Source organism: Erinaceus europaeus, chromosome 8 (genome assembly GCF_950295315.1).
Source record: "Erinaceus europaeus chromosome 8, mEriEur2.1, whole genome shotgun sequence".
Classification (NCBI taxonomy): Eukaryota; Metazoa; Chordata; class Mammalia; order Eulipotyphla; family Erinaceidae; genus Erinaceus; species Erinaceus europaeus.
The window spans coordinates 125,131,367-125,152,911 of record NC_080169.1 but is presented as its reverse complement, the minus strand read 5'-3'; the positions used below and the strand labels follow the sequence as shown (position 1 = coordinate 125,152,911).

General features: G+C 53.9%; 1 protein-coding gene and 1 long non-coding RNA gene across 11 annotated transcripts in view; both read left to right on the top strand.

Annotated features, from left to right (window-relative positions):
• The window catches only part of DYNC2I1 (dynein 2 intermediate chain 1), a 57,547-nt gene that overhangs the window by 15,924 nt on the left and 20,078 nt on the right, over window positions 1-21,545 (top strand). For 8 of the 10 annotated variants that reach the window (XM_060196876.1, XM_060196879.1, XM_060196878.1 and 5 more), the window contains 5 exons: window positions 7,977-8,031; window positions 9,803-9,988; window positions 10,857-11,076; window positions 11,449-11,566; window positions 12,121-12,250. In XM_060196876.1, the coding sequence (XP_060052859.1) occupies window positions 7,977-8,031; window positions 9,803-9,988; window positions 10,857-11,076; window positions 11,449-11,566; window positions 12,121-12,250 (709 nt within the window). The remainder of the gene's footprint in view (window positions 1-7,976; window positions 8,032-9,802; window positions 9,989-10,856; window positions 11,077-11,448; window positions 11,567-12,120; window positions 12,251-21,545) is intronic. The other 2 variants (XM_060196877.1, XM_060196885.1) reach the window with 1 other exon arrangement.
• On the top strand, window positions 295-1,453 carry LOC132539968 (uncharacterized). The gene is made up of 3 exons (XR_009551271.1): window positions 295-386; window positions 450-485; window positions 1,427-1,453. It is a non-coding gene; the product is annotated as an uncharacterized LOC132539968 (long non-coding RNA).

Here is a 21,545-nt window from a genome sequence, read left to right as displayed (position 1 = left end):
CAGGTGAGATTAGTGGTGTCTGGGCTCAGCCAGGGTGTGTGCAGGTACAGTGGGCACACTATTCAGGTGAGATTAGTGGTGGCTGGGCTCAGACAGGGTGTGTGCAGGTACAGTGGGCACACTGTCCATGTGAGACTAGTGGTGTCTGGGCTCAGACAGAGCGTGTGTAGGTACAGTGGGCACACTGTCCAGGTGAAGTTAGTGGTGTCTGTGTTGAGACAGGGTCTGTGCAGGTACAGTGGGCACAATGTCCAGATGAGGTTAGTGGTGTCTGGACTTAGACAGGGTGTGTGCAGGTACAGTGGGCACACTGTCCAGGTGAGATTAGTGGTGGCTGGGCTCAGACAGGGTGTGTGCAGGTAGAGTGGGCACACTGTCCAGGTGAGGTTAGTGGTGGCTGAGCACAGACAGGGTGTGTGCAGGTACAGTGGGCACACTGTCCAGGTGAGATTAGTGGTGTCTGGGCTCAGACAGGGTGTGTGCAGGTACATGGGCACACTGTCCAGGTGAGGTTAGTGGTGTCTGGGCTCAGACAGAGTGTGTGCAGGTACAGTGGGCACGCAGTCCAGGTGAGATTAGTGGTGGCTGGGCTCAGACAGGGTGTGTGCAGGTACAGTGGGCACACTGTCCATGTGAGACTAGTGGTGTCTGGGCTCAGATAGAACGTGTGCAGGTACAATGGGCACACTGTCCAGGTGAGACTAGTGGTGTCTCGACTCAGACAGGGTGTGTGCAGCTACAGTGGGCACACTGTCCAGGTGAAATTAGTGGTGGCTGGACTCAGAAAAGGTGTGTGCAGGTACATTGGGCACACTGTCCACGTGAGACTAGTGGTGTCTGGGCTCAGCCAGGGTGTGTGCAGAACAGTGGGCAAACTGTCCAGGTGAGACAGTGGTGTCTGGGCTCAGACAGGGTGTGTTCAGATACAGTGGGCACAATGTCAAGGTGAGACTAGTGGTGGCTGGGCTCAGCCAGGGTGTGTGCAGGTACAGTGGGCACACTGTCCAGGTGAGACTAGTGGTGTCTGGTCTCAGACAGGGTGTGTGCAGGTACAGTGGGCACACAGTCCAGGTGAGACTATTGGTGTCTGGGCTCAGACAGGGTGTGTGCAGGTACAGTGGTCACACTGTCCAGGTGAGATTAGTGGTGGCTAGGCTCAGCCAGGGTGTAGCAGGTACAGTGGGCACACTGTCCAGGTGAGAATAGTGGTGTCTGGGCTCAGCCAGGGTATGTGCAGGTACAGTGGACACACTGTCCAGGTGAGGTTAGTGGTGTCTGGGTTCAGACAGGGTGTTTGCAGGTACAGTGGGCACACTGTCCAGGTGAGACTAGTGGTGTCTGAGCTAAGCCAGGGTGTGTGCAGGTACAGTGGACACACTGTCCAGGTGAGATTAGTGGTGGCTGGGCTCAGACAGGGTTTGTGCAGGTAGTGTGGGCACACTGTCCAGGTGAGACTAGTGGTGTCTGGGTTCAGCCAGCGTGTGTGCAGGTACAGTGGGCACACTGTCCTGGTGAGACTAGTGGTGTCTGGGCTCAGCCAGGGTGTGTGCAGGTACAGTGGGCACACTGTCCAGGTGAGACTAGTGGTGTCTGGTCTCAGACAGGGTGTGTGCAGGTACAGTGGGCACACTGTCCAGGTGAGACTAGTGGTGTCTGAGCTCAGCCAGGGTGTGTGCAGGTACAGTGGGCACACTGTCCAGGTGAGTTTAGTGGTGTCTGGACTCAGCCAGGGTGTGTGCAGGTACAGTGGGCACACTGTCCAGGTGAGACTAGTGGTGTCTGCGCTCAGTCAGAGTGTGTGCAGGTACAGTGGGCACACTGTCCAGGTGAGACTAGTGGTGTCTGGGCTCAGACAGGGTGTGTGCAGGTATAGTGGGCACACTGTCCAGGTGAGATTAGTGGTGGCTGGGCACAGCCAGGGTGTGTGCTGGTACAGTGGGCAAACTGTCCAGGTGAGACTAGTGGTGTCTGGGCTCACACAGGGTGTGTGCAGGTATAGTGGGCACACTGTCCAGGTGAGACTAGTGGTGTCTGGTCTCAGCCAGGGTGTGTGCAGGTTCAGAGGACACACTGTCCAGGTGAGATTAGTGTTGGCTGGGCTCAGACAGGGTGTGTGCAGGTAGTGTGGGCACACTGTCCAGGTGAGACTAGTGGTGTCTGGGCTCAGACAGGGTATGTGCAGGTACAGTGGGCACACTGTCCAGGTGAGGTTAGTAGTGTCTGGGCTCAGATAGGGTGTGTGAAGGTTCGGTGGGAACACACTCCAGGTGAGACTAGTGGTGTCTGAGCTCAGCCAGGGTGTGTGCAGGTACAGTGGGTACACTGTCCAGGTGAGACTAGTGGTGTCTGGGCGCAGACAGAGCGTGTGCAGGTACAGTGGGCACACTGTCCATGTGAAACTAGTGGTGTCTGGGCTCAGACAGGGTGTGTGCAGGTACAGTGCGCACACTGTTCTGGTGAGATTAGTGGTGTCTGGTCTCAGCCAGGTTGTGTGCAGGTACAGTGGGCACACCGTCCAGGTGATTTTAGTGGTGGCTGGTCTCAGACAGGGTGTGTGCAGGTACAGTGGGCACACTGTCCAGGTGAGGTTAATGGTCTCTGGACTCAGACAGGGTGTGTGAAGGTACAGTGGGCACACTGTCCAGGTGAGACTAATGGTGTCTCAGATCAGCCAGGGTGTGTACAGATACAGTGGGCACATTGTCCAGGTGAGATTAGTGGTGGCTGGACTCAGGGCTTGTTGCAGGTACAGTGGGCACACTGTCCAGGTGAGACTAGTGGTGTCTGGGCTCAGACAGGGTGTGTTCAGGTTCAGTGGGCACACTGTCCAGGTGACACTAGTGGTGTCTGGGCTCATTCTGGCTGTGTGCAAGTACAGTGGGCACTCTGTCCAGGTGAGACTAGTGGTGTCTAGGCTCAGACAGGCTGTGTGCAGGTATAGTGGGCACTCTGTCCAGGTGAGACTAGTGGTGTCTGGGCTCAGCCAGGGTGTGTGCAGGTACAGTGGGCACACCGTCCAGGTGATTTTAGTGGTGGCTGGTCTCAGCCAGGGTGTGTGCACGTACAGTGGGCACACTGTCCAGGTGAGGTTAATGGTCTCTGGGCTCAGACAGGGTGTGTGAAGGTACAGTGGGCACACTGTCCAGGTGAGACTAATGGTGTCTCAGATCAGCCAGGGTGTGTGCAGATACAGTGGGCACATTGTCCAGGTGAGACTAGTGGTGTCTGGGTTCAGACAGGGTGTGTGCAGGTACAGTGGGCACACTGTCCAGGTGAGACTAGTCGTGTCTGGGCTCAGACAGGGTGTGTGCAGGTACAGTGGGCACACTGTCCAGGTGAGGTTAATGGTCTCTGGGCTCAGACAGGGTGTGTGAAGGTACAGTGGGCACACTGTCCAGGTGAGACTAATGGTGTCTCAGATCAGCCAGGGTGTGTGCTGGTACAGTGGGCACATTGTCCAGGTGAGACTAGTGGTGTCTGGGTTCAGACAGGGTGTGTGCAGGTACAGTGGGCACACTGTCCAGGTGAGACTAGTGGTGTCTGGGCTCAGACAGGGTGTGTGCAGGTACAGTGGGCACACTGTTTAGGTGAGATTAGTGGTGGCTGGGCTCAGACAGGGTGTGTGCAGGTACAGTGGGCACTCTGTCCAGGTGAGACTAGTGGTGTCTTGGCTCAGCCAGGTTGTGTGCAGGTACAGTGGGCAAACTGTCCAGGTAAGACTAGTGGTGTCTGGGATCAGACAGGGTTTGTGCAGGTACAGTGGGCACACTGTCCAGGTGAGACAGCGTTGTCTGGGCTCAGACAGGGTGTGTGCAGGTACAGTGGGCACACTCTCCAGGTGAGGGTAGTGGTGGCTGGGCGCAGACAGGGCGTGTGCAGGTACAGTGGGCACACTGTCCAGGTGAGACTAGTGGTGTCTGGGCTCAGACAGGGTGTGTGTAGGTACAGTGGGCACACTGTCCAGGTGAGATTAGTGGTGGCTGGGCTCAGACAGGGCGTGTTGCAGGTACAGTGGGCACACTGTCCAGGTGAGATTAGTGGTGACTAGGCTCAGACAGGGTGTGTTTAGGTACAGTGTGCACACTGTCCAGGTGAGATTAGTGGTGTCTGGACTCAGCCAGGGTGTGTGCATGTACAGTGGGCACACATTCCAGGTGAGACTAGTCGTGGCTTGGCTCAGACAGGGTGTGTGCAGGTACAGTGGGCACACTGTCCAGGTGAGACTAGTGGTGTCTAAGCTCAGCCAGGGTGTGTGCAGGTACAGTGGGCACATTGTCCAGGTGAGACTCGTGGTGTCTGGGCTCAGCCAGGGTCTGTGCAGGTACAGTAGGCACACTGTCCAGGTGAGACTAGTGGTGTCTGGGCTCAGCCAGGGTGTGTGCAGGTACAGTGGGCACACTGTCCAGGTGAGTTTAGTGGTGTCTGGACTCAGACAGGGTGTGTGCAGGTAGTGTGGGCACACTGTCCAGGTGAGACTAGTGGTGTCTGAGCTCAGCCAGGGCGTGTGCAGGTACAGTGGGCACACTGTCCATGTGAGACTAGTGGTGTCATGGCTCAGCCAGGGTGTGTGCAGGTACAGTGGGTACACTGTCCAGGTTAGACTAATGGTGTCTTGGCTCAGACAGGGTGTGTGCAGGTACAGTGGCACACACTCCAGGTGAGACTAGTGGTGGCTGGGCTCAGACATGGTGTGTGCAGGTACAGTGGGCACACTGTCCAGGTGAGATTAGTGGTGTCTGGGCTCAGCCAGGGTGTGCAGGTACAGTGGGCACACTGTCCAGGTGAGACTAGTGGTGTCTGGGCTCAGACAGGGTGTGTGCAGGTACAGTGGGCACACTGTCCAGGTGAGACTAGTGGTTTCTGGGCTCAGCCAGGTTGTGTGCAGGTACAGTGGGCACACAGTCCAGGTGAGACTAGTGGTGTCTGGGCTCAGCCAGGGTGTGTGCAGGTACAGTGGGCACACTGTCCAGGTGAGATTAGTGGTGTCTGGGCTCAGCCATGGTGTGTGCAGGTACAGTGGGCACACTGTCCAGGTGAGACTAGTGGTGTCTGGGCTCAGCCAGGGTGTGTGCAGGTACAGTGGGCACACTGTCCAGGTGAGACTAGTGGTGTCTGGTCTCAGACAGGGTGTGTGCAGGTACAGTGGGCACACTGTCCAGGTGAGACTAGTGGTTTCTGGGCTCAGCCAGGTTGTGTGCAGGTACAGTGGGCACACTGTCTAGGTGAGACTAGTGGTGTCTGGGCTCAGCCAGGGTGTGTGCAGGTACAGTGGGCACACTGTCCAGGTGAGATTAGTGGTGTCTGGGCTCAGCCAGGGTTTGTGCAGGTACAGTGGGCACACTGTCCTGGTGAGATTAGTGGTTGCTGGGCTCATGGTTTGTGTAGGTATAGTGGCCACACTGTCCAGGTGATACTAGTCGTGGCTGGGCTTTGACAGGGTGTGTGCAGGTACAGTGCACACACTGTCCTGGTGAGGTTAGTGGTGGCTGGGCTTAGACAGGGCTTGTGCAGGTACAGTGGTCACACTGTCCAGGTGAGACTAGTGGTTTCTGGTCTCAGACAGGGTGTGTGCAGGTACAGTGGGCACACTGTCCAGGTGAGTTTAGTGGTGGCTGGGCTCAGACAGGGCGTGTGCAGGTACAGTGGTCACACTGTCCACTTGAGACTAGTGGTGTCTGGTCTCAGACAGGGTGTGTGCAGGTACAGTGGGCAGACACTCCAGGTGAGACTAGTGGTGGCTGGGCTCAGACAGGGTGTGTCCGTGTGCAGTGGGCACACTGTCCAGGTGAGACTAGTGGTGTCTGGGCTCAGACAGTGTGTGCTGGTACAGTGGGCACACTGTCCAGGTGAGACTAGTGGTTTCTGGGCTCAGCCTGGGTGTGTGCAGGTACAGTGGGCACACTGTCCAGGTGAGACTAGTGGTGTCTGGGCTCAGACAGGGTGTGTGCAGGTACAGTGCGCACACTGTCCAGGTGAGACTAGTCGTGGCTGGGCTCAGACAGGGTTTGTGCAGGTACAGTGGGCACACTGTACAGGTGAGATTAGTGGTTGCTTGGCTCATGGTTTGTGCAGGTATAGTGGCCACAGTGTCCAGGTGAGACTAGTCATCGCTGGGCTCTGACAGGGTGTGTGCAGGTACAGTGCACACACTGTCCAGGTGAGGTTAGTGGTGGCTGGGCTCAGACAGGGCGTGTGCAGGTACAGTGGTCACACTGTCCAGGTGAGACTAATGGTGTCAGGTCTCAGGGTGTGTGCATGTACAGTGGGCACACACTCCAGGTGAGACTAGTGGTGTCTGGTCTCAGACAGGGCGTGTGCAGGTACAGTGGGCACACTGTCCAGGTGAGACTAGTGGTGTCTGGGCTCTGACAGTGTGTGTGCTGGTACAGTGGGCACACTGTCCAGGTGAGACTAGTGGTTTCTGCGCTCAGCCAGGGTGTGTGCAGTTACAGTGGGCACACTGTCCAGGTGAGACTTGTGGTGTCTGGGCTCAGACAGGGTGTGTGTAGGTACAGTGGGCACACTGTCCAGGTGAGATTAGTGGTGGCTGTGCTCAGACAGGGTGTGTGCCGGTACAGGGGGCACACTGTCCAGGTGAGACTAGTGGTGTCTGGTCTCAGACAGGGTGTGTGCAGGTACAGTGGGCACACTGTCCAGGTGAGGTTAATGGTGTCTGGGTTCAGTCAGGGTGTGTGCAGGTACAGTGGGCACACTGTCCAGGTGAGACTAATGGTGTCTCAGCTCAGCCAGGGTGTTTGCAGATACAGTGGGCACATTGTCCAGGTGAGACTAGTGGTGTCTGGTCTCTGACAGGGTGTGTGCTGGTACAGTGGGCTCACTGTCCAGGTGAGACTAGTGGTTTCTGCGCTCAGCCAGGGTGTGTGCAGTTACAGTGTGCACACTGTCCAGGTGAGACTAGTGGTGGCTGGGCTCAGACAGGGTGTGTGCAGGTACAGTGGGCACACTGTCCAGGTGAGGCTAGTCATTGCTGGGCTCAGACAGGGTTTGTGCAGGTACAGTGGGCACACTGTCCAGGTGAGATTAGTGGTTGCTGGGCTCATGGTTTGTGCAGGTATAGTGGCCCCACTGTCCAGGTGTGACTAGTCGTGGCTGGGCTCAGACAGGGTGTGTGCAGGTACAGTGCGCACACTGTCCAGGTGTGGTTAGTGGTGGCTGGGCTCAGACAGGGTGTGTGCAGGTACAGTGTGCACACTCTCCTGGTGAGATTAGTGGTTTCTGGGCTCAGACAGGTTTGTACAGGTATAGTGGGCACACTGTCCCGGTGAGATACTTTGCTAACCCAGGATTTTTCTTGAACTCGTAGGAGTCCGGACGTGTACACCCACAGACATTCGTTAGACATAGTGTGGAAATGTAGTTCTGGAGTCCAGCAGCAGTAGGAGGGTCTCTTGGTCTGGTGAATCTGGTTTAGACATCTCCACTAGCCAGCTGGGGCCTCTTCACACTAGGTCACATATCTGCTTCTCTAAGTGAATTAAAGTGACTTTTTAAAAAAATGATTTATTTATTTATTCCCATTTGTTGCCATTGTTTTATTGTTGTATTTATTGTTGTAGCTGCTGATATTGCTGTTTGATAGGACACAGAGAAATGGAGAGAGGAGGGGAAGACACGGGGGTGGGGGGAGAAAGACAGACACCTGCACACCTGCCTCACTTTGAAGTGATTCCTCTGCAGGTGGGGAGCCAGGGGTTCAAACTGGGATCCTTACGGTAGTTCTTGCACTTTGTGCCACCTGTGCTTAACCTGCTGCGCTACTGCCTGACTCCCGGCTTCTTTTTAGTTTTATTTTTGGAGGCCAGAACATCGCTCTGTTGTGCGCAGTGCCAAGAATCTAACCCAGGGCCTCTTTATGCCAATCTGAGCACTGCCTCTGAGCTGCCTGCCCCTAAAATGCTTTATTCTCTTAAGTCTTTGCTAACAGTAACTTGACCTTGGTCCTGCTTACTCTCTAGGCGTCCAGAGAGTGTGGGAAGGTGCGATGGAAGAGACAGAAACCTGACGAGGAAGGTGAGCCTCTGACACTGGTGTCTCCCACAGTAAGTGAGGCCAGCCATGGACTGACCAGGGTGCATGATGTGGTCACAGCAGGCACATACTTTAAATTTTTTTGGTGAGAGGGACGTGCTGTTCTACTGCTCCTGGGGACTCTATTTTTAAACATAAGACAGAGAGAGATAGGACACACCTGCCACACATGGTATTGCCCTGTGGTCCGAGAAACTCAAGCCATTTTCTTGTGTGTGGCAAATTTCCCTACTGGGTAAGCTATCTCTTTGCATACAAACTATGTTTTTTAAAGGTGGGTTTATGAGCTAGAGGAGATATACACATTCAGACCACAGCCCTGCCCTTGACCCTGCCTATGCTCTGGACCCTGGGTTGAGTGGTGGGAGTTCAGTTTGAGTGATCAGGTCTATATTGGGGACTGGGTTGAGTGGTTAAATAGTGGGGTACCAGGCAGAGTGATGAGGTGGGCTCAATTGTGGGGATAAGGTTGAGTGTTGGGATATCTGGGTTGGGTGTTGGGGATCTGGCTTGAGTGCTGGGAGACTTGGTTGGGTGTTGGGAGATTGGATTGAGTGTTGGAATGTCTGGGTTGGGTGCTAAAGGACTAGGTTGAGTGTTGGGATGTCTGGATTGGGTGTTGGGGGACTGGGCTTAGTGTTGGGGAACTGGGCTTAGTGTTGGGGATAGGATTAGGGGTTGGGTGTTGGGGGATTGGGTTGAGTGTTGGGGTGTCTATGTTGGGTGTTGGGGAACTGGGTTGAGTGTTGTGATGTCTGGGTTGGGTGTTGGAGGACTGAGTTGAGTGGTGGGATGTCTGGGCTGGGTGTTGGAGGACTGGGTAGGGTGTTTGGGGACTGAGTTGAGTGTTGGGGGACTGGATTGGGTGTTGGGGGACTGGTTTGGGTTTTGAGATGTCTGGGCTGGGTGTTAGAGGACTGGGTTGAGTGTTGGGGGATAGGGTTGGGTATTGGGCTGTCTGGGTTGGGTGTTGGGGAACTGGGTTGAGTGTTGTGATGTCTGGGTTGTGTGTTGGAGGACCAGGTTGAGTATTGGGGGATAGGGTTGGGTGTTGGGTTGTCTGGGTTGGGTGTTGGGCTGTCTGGGTTGAGTGTTGAGGGACTGGGTTGAGTGTTGAGGGCTAGATTGAGTGTTGGGGTTCAAATTAAGTTTTGGGGTTCCAGGCTGAGTGGTGGGATGCTGGGTGAGGGAGTGGAAGAGTAGTGTGGACCCCTGAAGAAACTTTCTGGAAATGTGCAAGGGCACTGTGTCTATCTCCTTGACCCAGGACTTGTGGCTCGGCTTCTGCTCGTGCTCCTTGTGGCCTTTCACCACAGGGTGGCCGACCTTTTCCCAGGATCTCAGGGCATCCTGAATGCTTCCCAGGGGCTGTATGACCCCCACGCCCCTGAGGTGTGGTGTAGTGAGCCATGAGCCAGGTCCTTGTGAGCTTGGGCCTGAGGGGCCTGAGCCTCCTGTGTCTTGCTGTGGACTGGCGCCGAGCAGGGGCCTCTACGAGGTGGCCAGGTGTGTGTTTTTGTGGTTTCGTCCTCTGCCGTAGAGCTAGTGGCTTCCCAGAAGGCTGGCCACAGCTCTCTCTTTGGCAACATGTATAAATTATGGAGGGCTTCTTCAGGGATTTGGGGTTAGATGACATCAGTCTTACCACAGGACTTAGGCTTCAATTAGCAGCGTCCAGTGAATCAGAAACCCCCTTTTCTCGGCCTGCTCACAAGGGGCAGATTCTTTGCTACAGGTGTCATTTTGCCTCCAGGAAGCTGAGAAGGAAAATGTTGACTTGGAAACTGCTGGCGCCGACGGGTACGCTGGTGCCGACGGGTACGCTGGTGCTGACGGGTACGCTGGTGCTGACGGGTACACTGGCGCTGATGGGTACACTGGCGCCGACGGGTACACTGGCACCGACGGGTATGCAGCGAGCTTTGAAGACGACTTTGAGGTATGAAGGAAAGCTGAGATTTCTTGGCTGAAAACAAAGCGATTTTCTCTAAAGTCGGGTTAGGCATCGTTGTAGTACCCATCCCCCAGGACTGGTAGGAGCTTACCTGGCAGTGTGCACCAGGTTCAAGCCCCCGGCCAGCACGTGCAGAGGAGAAGCTTCACAAGTGTGTGTGGCGGGGGGCAGTGCTATGGTGTCTCTCCTCTTTCTCCTCCACTGGACAAAAGGAAAGCAGACAGAAGCCTGCTGGGAGTGGCGGAGTCACGCAGTGGCTTAGCAAAGCTCTGGCAGGAAAAATCAAGCAAACTTTCCTCACTTCCTTTCTTTGGGTTGTGACCTATCAGCATTTGCTGCACCAGTGCCCATAATAAGATGCCATTAAATGGCTTTCTGACTCAGATCTTTCTCTTGTCACCAGCGTCACTGCTGGCTGGGGTTCGCGCCTGCACCGCTGTGTTGCTCCCTGTAGCCGTTTCTTCTTCTTTTTTGTCTTCTGATTAGAGGGTGAGAGAACAGCCGCACTGCCCCACCACTCGTGGGCGTCCCCTCAGTGAGTGTCCCCATGTGGCGGCCTCAGACTGAAATGCAGGTCCTCCTGTGTGGTGAAGTGTGAGCTTCACTGGGAGCCGCCAGCTTGCAAACCCCGCCCCCCCTTAAGCATTTTCTAAATGCACCAGAGTCAAACTTGTGTACATTGCGTGAGCGTGTGACATCACAGCCACCTGCCCGTCCTCCTGGTGGCTGGGGTACAGACAGAGCCTCGAGGCACTCACGTGTGCTGCAGGCTCCCTCAGGCCCTGGGTTCTGCATGCTGATCTGCATCGCCTTATCCCCGGCAGTCTGTGACACACCCCAAACCTCGCTGTAGGACTACGAAGATGACTTTGAGGTCTGTGATGGGGACGATGACACCAGCATCAGGGAGCCAGAGCCCAGAGAACATGCTGAAGAGCTCCCGCCAGCCCGCAGGAAGGAGATCCGGGAGATCCAGAGAGCCATCCATGCGGAGAACGAGAGGATCGGCCAGTTCACCGCCAGGCTGCTGCGGACGCAGGGGTGCCCCGAGCCAGAGGGGGAGCCAAGGGCAGGTCTGTGAGGAACAGCCCTGCATCCTGCCCCACCAGGAGGGGGAGGGCACCTGTCTGCACAGCCTGGGGGCCAGGACTGTGGCCTCTTCAGCTCTCCATGGGGATCTGCCATATCACCTGTGGGCCCTGTGGGGACGCTGGGTGTTCTCCAGTACCGTCAGGCTGCATTGATTTCTTGTTTCTGAGAGAAAACCTTAGTGCAGATTTGCTCGCTTAGTAGCTTTTCCCGAGTCTCAGGTTGGTTTGTGCCCTTGACCAGTGTGTGTCCTGCTGGGGCTGTCACATTTCTGTGGGTATCTGGAGACTGCTGCCCTTCCGGTAGTTGATTTGCCCTGCCGTTAGCTGAAGGGCATGTGGGTTTCCCGCTGACAGGCTTCTCCTGCTCAGATGGCAGCAGGGCCTCCTCCCGGACCCCCGTCTGCGGCATCTTTGTGGACTTCGCAACAGCCTCCACCCGCCAGAGGAGTCGCACACAGGCCCTCAAGCAAAAGTAGGTGCAGGAGCTGCAGCCACAGGGCTTACTGCCCTGGGTGTCACCTCACACCTGCAGGGCTTATTGCCCTGGGTGTCACCTACTGCCCTGGGTGTCACCTCACATCTGTAGGCCTTGCTGCCCTGGGTGGTCATCTACTGCCCTGGGCGGTCACCTACTGCCCTGGGTGGCCACCTCATACCTGCAGGCCTTGCTGCCCTGGGTGGCCACCTCACCAGGGGGCAAGTGGCTCCCTGCTGTCTGAGTGTGTTTGAGTGCTGAGGTGAGCATGATGGGTGCAGTCTGCTTGTGTGTGTGGGATACTGCACTGGTGATGGGGGTCAGGTGGGGTCCCCAAAAAGAGCTGCAGGGGTGGGACCTTAGAGGGGCAGCAGGTGGCCACACATGCATGGGGTGGGCATGTCCTACCTGGCTTCCAGGCATGTAGGCTGTGTTTGGCATGGTCTCTCCTAAGCACAGAATAAGTGGTAGCCGGGCAGGGCTGCCCCATCCTGGACCCTGGGTTCCTGGATCCCTGAGTCCCTGAGGCTGTCTCCCCTCCACAACCTCAGGACACGAAGCACAAAACTTCTCCGTCTCATCGACCTGGATTTCTCCTTTACATTCTCCTTCCTGGACCTGCCACCCGTGAATGAGTATGACATGTACATCCGCAGCTTTGGGAAGAAGAACACCAGGCAGGTGAGTCATGCAGACAAAGGGAGGAGGTAAGGGATGCAGGGGCCGGGAACATGGAGCAGCAGAGAGTGAGCCTGACAGACAGACCAGGGAGAAAGGCCCACCCCCAAGACAGACACAGGGCTCCACTGACACCCGACTCACTGACACCTCACACTCAGACTGACACCTCACACTCAGGCTGACACCTCACACTAAGACTGACTCCTCACACTCAGATTGACACCTCACACTCTGACACCACACACTCAGGCTGACACCTCACACTCAGACTGACACCTCACACTCAGGCTGACAACCCACACTCAGACTGACTCCTCACACTCAGGCTGACACCTCACACTCTGACTGATACCTCACACTCAGGCTGACACCCCACACTCAGACTGACTCCTCACACTCAGGCTGACACCTCACACTCAGACTGACACTTCACACTCAGGCTGACACCTGACACTCAGGCTGACACCTCACACTCTGACTGACTCCTCACACTCAGACTGACACCTCACACTCAGACTGACTCCTCACACTCAGGCTGAACCTCACACTCAGGCTGAAACCCCACACTCAGACTGACTCCTCACACTCAGGCTGACACCTCACACTCAGACTGACACCTCACACTCAGGCTGACACCCCACACTCAGACTGACTCCTCACACTCAGGCTGACACCTCACACTCTGACTGACACCTCACACTCAGTCTGACACCTCACACTCAGGCTGACTCCTCACACTCAGTCTGACACCTCACACTCAGGCTGACTCCTCACACTCAGGCTGACTCCTCACACTAAGGCTGACACCTCACACTCAGGCTGACACCTCACACATAGGCTGACACCTCACACTCAGGCTGACACCTCACACTCTGACTGACATCTCACACTCAAGCTGACACCCCACACTCAGGCTGACACCTCACACTCAGGCTAACACCTCACAGTCTGACACCTCACACTCAGGATGACACCTCACACTCATGCTGCCACACCTCAAACTCAGATGACACCTCAAACTCTGACTGACACCTCACACTCAGACTGACACCTCACATTCAGACTGACACCTCACACTCAGGCTGATACCTCACACTCGAACTGACACCTCACCCTCAGGCTGACACCCCACACTCAGGCTGACACCTCACACTCAGGCTGACACCTCACACTCAGGCTGACACCTCACACTCAGGCTGACACCTCACACTCAGACTGACGCCTCACACTCAGGCTGACACCTCACACTCTGACTGACACCTCACACTCAGGCTGACACCTCACACTCAGGCTGACACCTCACACTCAGGCTGACACCTCACACATAGGCTGACACCTCACACTCAGGCTGACACCTAACACTCTGACTGACACCTCACACTCAGGCTGACACCCCACACTCAGGCTGACACCTCACACTCAGGCTGATACCTCACACTCTGACTGACACCTCACACTCAGGTGATAGCTTACACTCTGAATGACATCTCACACTCAGGCTGACACCTCACACTCTGACTGACACCCCACACTCAGGCTGACACCTCACACACAGGCTGACACCTCACACTCAGGCTGACACCTCATACTCAGACTGACACCCCACACTAAGGGTGACACCGCACACCCAGGCTGACACCTCACACTCAGACTGACTCGTCACACTCAGGCAAACACCTCACACTCAGGCTGACACCTCACACTCTGAAAGACACTTCGCACTCAGGCTGACACCTGACACTCTGACTGACACCTCACACGCAGGCTGATACCTCACACTCAGATGACACCTCACACTCAGACTGACACCTCACATTCAGACTGACACCTCACACTCAGGCTGACACCTCACACACTGACACCTCACACTCAGACTGACACCTCACACTCAGGCTGACACCTCACACTCTGACTGACACCTCACACGCAGGTGATAGCTTACACTCTGAATGACATCTCACACTCAGGCTGACACCTCACACTCTGACTGACACCCAACACTCAGGCTGACACCACACACACAGGCTAACACCTCACACTCAGGCTGACACCTCACACTCAGATGACACCTCACACTCTGACTGACACCCCACACTCAAGCTGACACCTCACACACAGGCTGACACCTCACACTCAGGCTGACACCTCACACTCAGACTGACACCCCACACTAAGGGTGACACCTCACACTCAGGATGACACCTCACACTCAGACTGACACCACACATTCAGACTGACACCTCACACTCAGGCTGACACCTCACACACTGACTGACACCTCACACTCAGGCTGACACCTCACACTCAGACTGACACCTCACACTCAGGCTGACACCTCACACTCAAATGACACCTCACACTCAGACTGACACCTCACATTCAGACTGACACCTCACACTCAAATGACACCTCATACTCAGGCTGACACCTCACACTCAGATGACACCTCACACTCTGACTGACACCTCACACTCAGACAGACACCTCACACTCAGGCTGACACCTCACACTCAGGCTGACACCTCACACACTGACACATCACACTCACACTGACACCTCACATTCTGACTGACACCTCACACTCAGGCTGACACCTCACACTCTGACACCTCATACTCAGGCTACACCTCACATTCAGACTGAAACCTCACACTCAGGCTGACACCTCACACTCTGACACCTCACACTCAGGCTGACACCTCACACTCAGGCTGAGACCTCACATTCAGACTGACACCTCACACTCAGGCTGACACCTCACACACAGGCTGACACCTCACACTCTGGCTGACACCTCACACTCAGACTGACACCTCACACTCAGGCTGACACCTCACACTCAGACTGACACCCCACACTCAAGCTGACACCGCACACACAGGCTGACACCTCACACTCAGACTGACACCCCACACTCAGGCTGACACCGCACACACAGGCTGACACCTCACACTCAGACTGACAACCCACACTCATGGTGACACCGCACACACAGGCTGACACCTCACACTCAGACTGACACCCCACACTCAGGGTGACACCTCACACTCAGGCAGACACCTCACACTCCGACTGACTCCTCACACTCAGGCTGACACCCCACACTTAGGCTGATATCTCACACTCTGACACCTCACACTCAGGCTGACACCTCACATCAGACTGACACCTCACACTCTGGCTGACACCTCACACTCTGATTGAACCTCACACTCAGGCTTACACCTCACACAAGGCTGACTCCTCACATCTGACTGACACCTCACACGCAGGCTGATACCTCACACTCTGAATGACACCTCACACTCTGACTGACACCTCACACTCAGGCTGACACCTCACAGTCAGGCTGACACCTTTCACTCAGGCTGACAGCCAACACTCAGAATGACTCCACACAATCAGGCTGCCACACCACACTCAGGCTGAAACCTCACACTCTGACTGACACCTCACACTCAGGCTGACACCTCACACTCAGACTGATACCCCACACTCTGGCTGACACCTCACACTCAGGCTGACTCCTCACACCCAGCTGACACCTCACACTCAGGCTGACACCTCACACTCAGCCTGACACCTCACACTCTGAAAGACAACTCACACTCAGGCTGACACCTCACACGCAGGCTGATACCTCACACTCAGATGACACCTCACACTCAGACTGACACCTCACACTCAGACTGACACCTCACATTCAGACTGACACCTCACACTCTGACTGACACCTCACACACTGACTGACACCTCACACTCAGACTGACTCCTCACACTCAGGCTGACACCTCACACTCAGGCTGACACCTAACACTCAGACTGACACCCCGCACTCGGTGACACCCCACACTCAGGCTGATACCTCACCCTCAGGCTGACACTTCACACTCTGATGTTGTTTTCTCCGGGCTATGTTGTTTTCGCCAGGCTAGCTTCACTGGCGGGTAACAGATGACCAGGGACTCATGGTTGAGCTGTAGGCAGTATCTCTTTATTCATGCAGGACACAGCACAATCTAAGATGAGCTAAGTTAAACTCAAAGTAAAGTAAAACTCACAATGCTGTCTTTATATATACTTGCCAAGTAGGGTGGAAACAGGATGTGACATAGAGAGGGTGGAGAGAAAAGTGACTGGTAAAAATCAGAGTGTGATAAAGAGGGGGCAGATTAGGCGAGAATCCTATCACTGAACCACCAATGCCCTGGAGGGAGGGTGGAACTTGTTAACAGTGGTTATGTAAATAGAATGAAGTGGTTATGTAAATAGAATAGTGTTAAGCAGGGGGGATTTAAACCCAATGAAACAGAAGGGGTCTCATGCATACCAACAATTCCCCCTTTTTTTTTTAACTAATGGCCATTGTGGGGTGAACAGAAACCTATATCGTACAGGCGTTTTCAAAAGAACTGGCATATGACATGGAAAACAAAATAGGTGAGCAGCAATAACCAGTGTGATGCCAAGGGGAGCTTTTCTTGCCTCAAAGGGCAAGGCCTAGGAGGTGAAAGGGCATTTCTTGCCTCTGGGAAAGCTTCATGCCTCTGGGGGCATCTCTTGCCTCTTGGGGCGTTTCCTGCCTCTGTGGGCATCTCTTGCCTCTTGGGGCGTTTCCTGCCTCTGTGGGCATCTCTTGCCTCTTGGGGCGCTTCATGCCTCTGTGGGCATAACCTAATAAGGAGGGGGAGTTTTCTGCCTCTGGGGAAGAGCCTGCAGGCGAGGGGACATGGTCTATAAAATCTCAAGGCAATTGGCTGAAGTTAGTCTTTGAGAAACACAGCAGTGTGCACCAGTAAGTCCGATGGAGGTGTCAGTCCAAAGTAGCTGACCACAGAAGAAAATGCCGGAGGATGAAATGCTGAATATCTGTCTCAATGGGGAATGTCGGCCACCAGAATTCTGCTTTTCTGTAGAGAGTGATCTTTGGAGTCTGTGAATCTGTTTCTTCAGGTCGTGCCAGGTCTCATCATTGGTTTCCGGGGGTGTGTTGTAGTCATTCCATCTTGTGGGCAATGTCAGAGAACAGGATCCAAATGGATTTCCGGGAATTCCATTTGAGTAGATGCTTTTTCATGTGAAGACTTGACAGCTGAAATTCACTTACTTGTCAAACAAAACTTGTAGCAGATTAGAAGTTTACTATAATTGATAACTCCATTATAATTGGAAGTCCTTTCTAGTATGATTTTAAGGTTGTTTAAACAGTTTAAACTCAATAAAATGTGGAAAGGTAAACAGAAGAACCTCGGTTAAAAGCCTCAGGCATGAGAATAATTAACATAATCATTGCACTATCTGCCCCACCCATAACTCATACAGTTTTCAGGATTAAACGTTTCAGATTCATGTCAAGACGTAAAAGAGAAATCAAAGGAGGGAAAAAACAATTTTTTGGATTGTTTCTGGATGTCTCTATAAATCATGGCTGTGTCCAGCATTTTTTTTTTAAGTCAATGTCAAACAAAAATTCAGTCATTCAAATCATTCTCTTATGAAACGCAACTTGAACCAGATTATCAAGATCTCACCATGTAGGATTAAGAGTCCCCGGAGGGCGTCCTAGTTCAAAAAGCTCCTCGAAATTCCATTTAGGGTGCTTCGGACTGTTCTTGGTGGATTGCTTCAGGCACTCATATTTAAAAGCGTCTTCCCATTGAAGAAAGAATCCAATCAGGAGAGTAGAACTAACCACGTGTCTCCATACTTGGGAACTGCCAGGGTACTCGAGAATGTTCCTCAAATTAGAGTAGTCCTTCTCCATGGGAAACATGCGAGAAGACGTCCAGAAAATCCCAGGGGAAATCCCCATGCATATCCCAAGGTCTACGATCACGGTCATAAAGAACCAAACTGTGGCCCGGAGCAAAATGTAGTCCTTTTCCTCAGGAAACATGGGAGAGGAGATCCAGAAAGTCCAAGGAGAAATCTCCGTGCATCTCCCAAGCTCTATGATCCTGGTCATAAGAAACCAAAGTTCCCGGTGAGGGAACCGAAGTGTGGCCCAGAGTAAAATGTTCCAGAGACAGAGAAACTGTCTCATAATGAAATAGTAGAGGCTTTGGCAAACCTCTTTGTAAGTAGAAGAGAAGACCATAGTGCATAGGTAGGCAAAGTCTTCACTTATCTGGGAGTTGCGCAGGTCCGGTCCCACGTTGTAGGCGCCATATGTTGTTTTCGACGGGCTATGTTGTTTTCGCCGGGCTAGCTTCACCAGCGGGTAACAGACGACCAGGGACTCATGGTTGAGCTGTAGGCAGTATCTCTTTATTCATGCAGGACGCAGCACAATCTAAGATGAGCTAAGTTAAACTCAAAGTAAAGTAAAACTCACAATGCTGTCTTTATATATACTTGCCAAGTAGGGTGGAAACAGGATGTGACATAGAGAGGGTGGAGAGAAAAGTGACTGGTGAAAATCAGTGTGACAAAGAGGGGGCAGATTAGGCGAGAATCCAATCACTGAACCACAAATGCCCTAGAGGGAGGGTGGAACTTGTTAACAGTTGTTATGTAAATAGAATGAAGTGGTTATGTAAATAGAATAGTGTTAAGCAGGGGGGATTTAAACCAAATGAAACAGAAGGGTCTCATGCATACCAACACTATGACACCTCACACTCAGACTGACACCTCACACTCTGACACCCCACAGTCAGGCTGACACCTCACACTCAGACTGACACCTCACACTCAGATGACTCCTCACACTCATGCTGACACCCCACACTCAGGCTGACACCCCATACTCAGGCTGACACCTCACACTCAGGCTGACACCCCACACTCTGGCTGACACCCCACACTCAGGGTGACACCTCACATTCAGGCTGACACCCCGCACACAGCCTGACACCTTACATTCAGGCTGACACCCCACACACAGGCTGACACCCCCCACACAGGCTGACACCTCACACTCTGAATGACACCTCACACTCAGGCTCACACCTCACACTCAGGTGATACCTCATATCTGACACCTCACACTCTGACTGACACCTCATAATCAGGCTGACGCCTCACATTCAGGCTGACACCTCACACTCTGAATGACACCTCACACTCAGGCTCACACCTCACACTCAGGTGATACTTCATACTCTGACACCTCACACTCTGACGGACACCTCATACTCAGGCTGACAACTCACACTCAGGCTGACACTTCACACTCAGGCTGATACCTCACACTCAGGCTGACACCTCACACTCAGGCTGACACCTCACACTCAGGTGATACCTCACACTCAGGCTGACACCCCACACTCAGGCTGACACCCCATACTCAGGCTGACAACTCACACTCAGGCTGACACCCCACACTCAGGCTGACACCCCACACTCAGGGTGACACCTCACACTCTGACTGACACCTCACATTCAGGCTGACACCCCACGCACAGGCTGACACCTTACATTCAGGCTGACACCCCACACACAGGCTGACACCCCACACACAGGCTGACACCTCACACTCAGGCTGACACCTCACACTCTGAATGACACCTCACACTCAGGCTCACACCTCACACTCAGGTGATACCTCATACTCTGACACCTCACACTCTGACTGACACCTCATACTCAGGCTGACACCTAACACTCAGGCTGACACCTCACACTCAGGCTGACAACCCACACTCAGGTGATACCTCACACCCTAACACCTCACACTGACTGACACCTCACACTCAGGCTGACACCTCACACTCTGAATGACACCTCACACTTTGACTGACACCTCACACTCAGGCTCACACCTCACACTCAGGTGATACCTCATACTCTGATACCTCACACTCTGACTGACACCTCATACTCAGGCTGACACCTCACACTCAGCTGACACCTCACACTCAGGCTGAACCCCACACACAGGCTGAATCCTAACACTCAGCCTGACACCTCACACTCAGGCTTACACCCCACACTCAGATTGACACCTCACACTCTGACTGACTCCTCACACTCAGGCTGACACCTCACACTCAGGGTGATACCTCACACTCTGACTGACACCTCATATTCAGGTGATAGCTTACACTCTGAATGACATCTCACACTCAGGCTGACACCTCACACTCTGACTGACACCCCACACTCAGGCTGACACCTCACACACAGGCTGACACCTCACACTCAGGCTGACACCTCACACACTGACTGACACCTCACACGCAGGCTGATACCTCACACTCAGATGACACCTCACACTCTGACTGACACCTCACACTCAGACTGACACCTCACATTCAGACTGACACCTTACACTCAGGCTGACACCTCACACACTGACTGACACCTCACACTCAGGCTTACACCTCACATTCAGACTGACACCTCACACTCAGGCTGACACCTCACACTCAGGCTGACACCTCACACTCTGACACCTCACACTCAGGCTTACACCTCACACTCAGATGACACCTCACACTCAGACTGACACCTCACATTCAGACTGACACCTCACACTCAGGCTGACACCTCACACTCTGACACCTCACACTCAGGCTGACACCTCACACTCAGATGACACCTCACACTCTGACTGACAACTCACACTCAGACTGACACCTCACATTCAGACTGACACCTCACACTCAGGCTGACACCTCACACACTGACACCTCACATTCAGACTGACACCTCACACTCAGGCTGACACCTCACATTCAGACTGAAACCTCACACTCAGGCTGACACCTCACACTCTGACACCTCACACTCAGGCTGACACCTCACACTCAGACTGACACCTCACACTCAGGCTGACACCACACACTCTGAATGACACCTCACACTTTGACACCTCACACTCAGGCTCACACCTCACACTCAGGTGATACCTCATACTCTGACACCTCACACTCTGACTGACACCTCATACTCAGGCTGACACTTCACACTCAGGCTGACACCTCACACTCAGGTGATACCTCATACTCTGACACCTCACACTCTGACTGACACCTCATACTCAGGCTGACACTTCACACTCAGGCTCACACCTCACACTCAGGCTGACACCTCACACTCTGAATGACACCTCACACTCAGGCTGACACCTCACACTCAGGCTGACACCTCACATTCTGACTGACACCTCACACTCAGGTTGATACCTCACACTCTTGCTGACACCTCACACTCAGGCTGACACCTCACACTCAGGCTGACACCTCACACTCTGACACCTCACACTCAGGCTTACACCTCACACTCAGATGACACCTCACACTCAGGCTGACACCTCACACTCTGACACCTCACACTCAGGCTGACACCTCAC